This window comes from Lipotes vexillifer, unplaced genomic scaffold, assembly GCF_000442215.2.
Source record: "Lipotes vexillifer unplaced genomic scaffold, Lipotes_vexillifer_v1.1 scaffold1114, whole genome shotgun sequence".
NCBI lineage: Eukaryota > Metazoa > Chordata > Mammalia > Artiodactyla > Lipotidae > Lipotes > Lipotes vexillifer.
This window is the reverse complement of record NW_006779031.1, coordinates 3,564,820-3,571,672: the sequence shown is the minus strand read 5'-3', so window position 1 is coordinate 3,571,672 and position 6,853 is coordinate 3,564,820. Positions and strand designations below refer to the sequence as shown.

The window sequence follows — 6,853 nt, the reverse complement described above, 5'->3', positions numbered from 1 at the left end:
CTCTAGAGCGCAGGCTCAGTAGTTGTGGCACACGGGCTTAGTTGCTCCGCGGCATGTGGGATTTTCCCGGACCAGGGCTGGAACCCGTGTCCCCTGCACTGGCAGGCAGATTCCTAACCACTGTGCCACCAGGGAAGTCCGTAACGATGTTTTATAAGTGATGGCATTTTGGATTCCATGAAATATAATATTTATTTGAAAAGTCTTTATGTGGTCTACATTTTTATTGTTGTAATTCTTCTAATATTTAAGGTTTGTATTTCTGTATAGTCCTTTCATTTATACCTACTTATTAGTCACAGTTTTTTGTTTTTTGTTCTGGCTGTGCCACACAGCTTGTGGGATCTCAGTTCCCCAACCAGGGGTTGAACTCTGGCTGAGGCAGTGAAAGCCCAGATTCCTAACCAATAGGCCACCAGGGAACTCCCAGTCACTTCTTTCTTTAGAGGGTGTTATGCAGTTTCATGATTCTGTGTCTGGTCATGGATTTTTGTTTTGCTTTTTTTTTAAAAAAAATTAATTATTTAATTAATTTTTGGCTGCATTGGGTCTTCATTGCTGCGTGCGGGCTTTTCTCTAGTTGTGATGAGCGGGGGCTACTTTTCGTTGCGGTGCACGGGCTTCTCATTGTAGTGGCTTCTCTTGTTGTGGAGCATGGACTCTAGGTGCGTGGGCTTCAGTAGTTGTGGCACATGTGCTCAGTAGTTGTGGCTTGTGGGCTCTAGAGCGCAGTCTCAGTAGTTGTGGCACATGGGATTAGTTGCTCCGTGGCATGTGGGATCTTCCTGGACCAGGGCTCAAACCTGCATCCCCTGCATTGGCAGGTGGATTCTGAACCACTGCACCACCAGGGCAGTCCCTGTTTTGCTTTGTTTTTAATACTGTTTGTAATTCCTTAAGTTTCCTGGTTTGATGCCTTTTATCAGTTCTGTAATTCTCAGCCATGGTGAGATATTTTCTTTCCTTTTCAGACTCCAATTAAAGCTATGTTAAATGTTATTTTCTCCTCCATGTCTCTCTTTTGCTTTTTTTAAAAATAAATTTATTTTATTTATTATTTTTGGCTGTGTTGGGTCTTCGTTGCTGTGTGTGGGCTTTCTCTAGTTGTGTTGAGCAGGGGCTGCTCTTCCTTGCAGTGTGTGGTCTTCTCACTGCAGTGGCTTCTCTTGTTGCAGAGCACAGGCTCTAGGCCCGCAGGCTTCAGTAGTTGTGGCTTGTGGGCTCTAGAGCGCAGCCTCAGTAATTGTGGCACACGGGCTTAGTTGCTACGTGGCATGTGGGGTCTTCCTGGACCGAGGCTCGAACTCATGTCCCCTGCATTGGCAGGCAGATTCCTAACCACTGTGCCACCAGGAAAGCCCCTCCTCCATGTCTGTTAACTTCCCTTCTGTATTTTCCACTTTTTTCCTGTGCTGTGTTCTTCTGGTCTATCTTCTAGTCTATAAATTCTCTTTTCACTTGTTCCTTTTCTTAAGAGAAGAGAATTTCAGTAATCATCTTCTCATTTCTACAAGTTTTGTTCTTCAGATCTGCTAGGTCATTATTTTGTACTTTACTGTTTCATGCACATGCTTTCACACTTGTATTTGATGTCTTTAAAATATATTAAATTTGGTTAATTTTAAATCTGCTTGTGATCATTTCTGGAACTGAACTCTTTACAAGTTTGTTTCTGCTGATTCTTGCTCATAATTCCTTTTTTCCTTGTATGCTCCATGTTTTGGGCTACATACTTATTGTTCTCGAAGATTGTTTGTGGAGTTTCTTTGAGTCCTAGGGTCGAAGTACTTTCCTCCAGAGAGGATTTTCCTTTACTTCCACAAGGAGTCTTTGGGAAATACCAGTCTGGGACCACCTTAAGGCAAATTCATAACTTGAACTTTCTGGGGCCACCATGATGATGTGAATCCAGCCTGCAAATCTATATCAGGGCTGGTCTGTGGCCACAACTTTTTAAGGACAGTCTTATTTCTCTCCCCCCACCTCTGCCTTGTTCTGTTTAGCTTCAAGGCCATCTTCCCAATAGTCCATTGGGACTATAGGAGCAGGTTCACTTCTGGCTCACCTTTACCCTGAGGATGTTACTTTTGGAGGGGGTGGGTGGTCTCAGCTTAATGTGCAGAGGGTCTCATATTAGCCTTTTCACCTGGGAGGGCCTTCCCTGAGTTCCCGCCTACTCATCCCATGAAGCTACCCAAACCCAAGTTCAAGTTTGCCCAGCTCAGCAGGTGACCTCAGGGCAATAGTAGCATCAGTGCTCCCTTACCCAGCTGACCTCTCTGGCTTCCTACTTTCCCTTAGAATTTGGCATGGTAGTTCCTTACTTTCTTGTCACCTCATGTTGCTTTTTTTCTTTTTTAAATTTTAAAGACTTTACCTTTTTAGAGCAGGTTTAGGTTCACAGCAAAATTGAGAGGAAGGTACAGAGATTTCCCATCTACCCCCTGCCCCACCCATGCATAGTCTCCCCCATTCTCAGCATCCTCCACCAAAATTGGACATTTGTTAAAACTGATGAACCTACATTGGTCCATCACATCATAATCATCCAAAGTCAATACTTTACATTAGGGTTAATTCTCGGTGTTGTACATTCCACGCTCATGTTTCTTTTAAGGAGATATTTGTTATATTTATCATTTGTAGTTTTTAGCAGGAGATTTGGCCCAAATAAGATTGGAATTGGAAATCTAGTTAAAGTTTTAAAGCATAATTTTAATATCTAGTAGGAAGGAAACTAACATTTAATAACTTCCTTACTCTGTGCCAGGTGCTGTGCTAGGTCTTTCTGTATAATTTCTCACTTAATCCTCAACAATTTTATGAATTAAGTGATGATAGCCCCATTTTACAGCTAAGAAAACTAAGGTCCAGAAAGACTCACGTACAAAAGATGGTATGTGGCAAAATCTGAATTCTATCCCAATGTTTCTTGATCCAAATTTTGATCTCTTTGTACCATACCAAACTGCCTCATATTTTTTGAGCATCTACTGGATATTAGCTCTGAGGATATATTTGAGAAGTTCCTGACACATAGTGGATGTTCAAAAATATTTGTTGAATGAATGAATGATCCAGACAAAGTTCATAGGCTTGTGATCTACTGGGGAACACAATTTACTAGGGGATGTAAACATGTAAATACACTGAGTACAATTTGATGTGGTAAGTGGCAGAGATATGAGCTGAGTGCTATGAGAGCACAGAATAAAGAATTCTCTTTAGTAACTTTTCAGATTATAAGTAGAGGCTATGGCAGCAGATGATTCTGGAGAGACAAGCGGGATTCAGATCCTGAAGGGCCTTGTTACCACTTTATCTCTCAGATTGAGTATGCGTGATGGTGGTTGAAATGCTTTCCATGGGCAGATTTAACCCTCACAGCACTCTATTATGATTTCTACAGTATAGGTTCGGAAACCAAGACACTGAGAGGTTAAGCAGCTCGGCCAAGGTCACACAGGCTAGCACATGCCATTCCTGAGCTTTCAACCTAGCCAGTTTGACTGTGGAGTCTTTAACCCCTATGCTGTGCTGCTTCTATTAGTATGTATCACGCACATACCTCTGTACCAGTACATGCTCTACTAGCTGCATTTTATTTCTCTGTATGTTTATACCATCTTTCATTTAACTGTACTGATAGACATTTTTGGTTGTTTCTAGGTTTTTGCAATTATGGACAGTATTGTGGTGAGCAGTACTTACTTTCCATCCCAAGCTGATTCTGGTACATCACCTCAGGATCACTCGTGCTGTCTTCTTTATCATCACTGTAGTAAATGATCTCTAAATTTCCTTCAGGGCTATCACTCTCAATTCTGAGATTCGTGGTAATCTAGGAGTCCTGCATGTTGTAGATTACTCAACATGGTAATTGACAAGGCTCATTTGTACTCATTCTCTGAAGATTGAAGGCCTGGGTGACATAATAGCTAATATTTAGGCTTTCTATGCCAAGCACTGCACTAAGTACTTTACATACATTATTCTGTTTAATCCTCTCAACAATCTTATGGACAATCCTATTATTGTCCCCAATTTTAAAAAGGGGAAACTGAGACTCAAAGAGGTTAAATGACTTGTCTGTGATCATATAGCTAGTAAATGGCTGTCTGATTGCAAAGTTCATATTGTTAACCCTTATCTTAGTTTGCTAGGGCTGCTGTAACAAAGTACCACAAAATGGGTGTCTTAAAACAACAAAAATTTATTGTCTCAGAGTTTTGGAGACTAGAAGTCTGAGATGAAGTTGTCAGCAGCAGTGCTTGTTCCTTCTGAGGGCTCTGAGGGAGAATCTGTTCCATGCCTCTCTCCTAGATTCTAGTGATGGCCAGCAGTCCTTGGCTTGTGGCTGCATCCCTCCATTCTCCTCCTCTGCCTTTACATGGCCTTCTGCCTGTGTGTTTTTCTCTCTACATGGCCTTTTCCTCTTTTTATGAAGACTCTGGTTATATTGGATTAGAGCCCACCCGAATGGCCTCATTCATCTTAAATTGATTTTTGTCTTACAGAGACCCTATTTCCAAATAAGGTCACATTCACAGGTACAGTGGGTTAGGACTTAAGCCTGTCTTTTGAGGGGGGGGCACAGTCCAACCCATCACAACTCTTATACAAAAACTGCCCCCCAAATCCTTATGGAAAAATAGTCCCTCACTCTCCCTTAACCACTGGTCCTCAAAGTGTGTTCCAGGACCAGGAGCATCAGCTTGTTAGACATACAGAATCTCAGGCTTCACCCTAGGCCCAGCAAGTCAGAATCTGCATTTCAACAAGATCCCTGGGCAATTTGTATAAACTTTCAAGTTTAAGAAGAATTGACTAAGATAATTATCTTCAGATATAGTTGTGGCTACTAGGGAGTGAACTAATGAATACTTGGCTGGTAGAGAGAGTTTCACTCTGTTTTTATCTGTTTGATGCTTCTGATTATAAATGTAGATATATCCTCATTATACAAAATTTCTTAAGTACAGAAAAATCTAAAGAAGTAGAGGAAAAATTATTGCCTATAATCTCACTACCCAGAGGCTCCACAGTTAACATTCTGAAACACATCTTCCTTCTCTTTTTTTCTTGCTTCATTACTTTTACCATAAATAAAGCCCAAACTCATTTTGCGGTACGTGGGCCTCTCACTGTTGTGGCCTCTCCTGTTGCGGAGCACAGGCTCCGGACGTGCAGGCCCAGCAGCCACGGCTCATGGGCCCAGCCGCACCGCGGCATGTGGGATCCTCCCGGACAGGGGCACGAACCCGTGTCCCCTGCATGGGCAGGCGGACCCTCAACCACCGCACCACCAGGGAAGCCCAAGCCCAAACTCTTGATAGGCTTAAACTTTAAGTACTGATAACACTTTATTAGTTTATTTGTATTACTTCATAGTTTTGTGTGGTTAAAAATCCAGCGATGCATGCATTTGTGAATTTTACATTTGCAATATTATTCCTTTGTAACAACTATTTAAAACTGTAGAATTAACTAACATCTTAATTTTAGGCCAGATGCTCAGGGCTGCAGTTTTTATCTTATAAAAACACATTTACACTTCAGTATGCTTAATTTATAGCTTGATTTTTTAGAAGTAACATATCCCATTTCATTCCATTTCATTCATTTCATTTTATATTTTTTAGTTTGTAGGAAAAGTTCAGACTTCTTTCAAATTTCTTTATCTTTCTTCAGTCTGAATTCAACAAAAGTAATACTTTCTACCTCTTCAGCCATGTCAATATTACCATTACATATCACGAGGAAAGTGAAACAAATTGGGGTATTGTAAGATTGGTTATTGCTAGACTTGATCCCAAAAGGTAATTATAGAATCTCTTTCTAATTAGTTCCATTAATTTAAAAATTAATTCAAAATGCAGAAGATCTCACCAGAATTTTTATTTTTAGGATACATGTGTGATATAACCTTAGACATAAAGTTTAAAAAATCAAATAGGCAGGGACTTCCCTAGTGGTGCAGTGGTTAAGAATCCACCTACCAATGCAGGGGACACGGGTTCCATTCCTGGTCCAGGAAGATCCCACACGCTGCGGAGCAGTTAAGCCTGTGCGCCACAACTACTGAGCCTGTGCTCTAGAGCCCACGAGCCACAACTACTGAGCCCACGTGCCACAACTACTGAAGCCTGTGCGCTCTAGGGCCCGCGTGCCACAACTACTGAGCCCACATGCTGCAACTACTGAAGCCCGTGCACCTAGAGCCTGTGCTCCACAATGAGAAAAACCACTGCAGTGAGAAGCCCATGCTCTGCAACAAGAGTAGTCCCCGCTCGCCACAGCTAAAGAAAGCCTGCACGCAGCAATGGAGACCCAACGCAGCCAAAAATTAAAAAAAGAAAAGGGCTTCCCTGGTGGCGCAGTGGTTGAGAGTCCGCCTCCCGATGCAGGGGACACGGGTTTGTGCCCCGGTCCGGGAAGATCCCACATGCCGCGGAGCGGCTGGGCCCGTGAGCCATGGCTGCTGAGCCTGCGCGTCCGGAGCCTGTGCTCCGCAATGGGAGAGGCCACAGCAGTGAGAGGCCCGCGTACTGCCAAAAAAGAAAAAAAAAAAGAAAAGAAAAAAAAATCAAATAGGCAATTTTATTCCATTTAACCTATAGTAAGCATCTGAATAACATGTAATGTGAGGAAGAACTGACAGATCTGGAAGAGAATTGACTTATTGAGGGTATCCTAACTCTCTTCTTTAGTTGCTGCCATATGACAAAGAGATTAGATTAAGATTTGTGTTTCTTCAGAGGACAATTCTAGTACCAGTGGAGTCTATTAGGCAGGTATCAGCTGGGTATAAGGAAGAATCTGCTATAGCAATTAGAGCTCTCTAACATTTGAA

At 42.1% G+C, this 6,853-nt stretch overlaps 1 protein-coding gene across 1 annotated transcript in view; it reads left to right on the top strand.

Annotated features, from left to right (window-relative positions):
- The window catches only part of LOC103072561 (transmembrane 9 superfamily member 2-like), an 86,382-nt gene that overhangs the window by 32,410 nt on the left and 47,119 nt on the right, over positions 1-6,853 (top strand). The window contains 1 exon segment of the mRNA XM_082930935.1: positions 5,692-5,819. Within this exon segment, the coding sequence (XP_082787061.1) occupies positions 5,692-5,819 (128 nt within the window).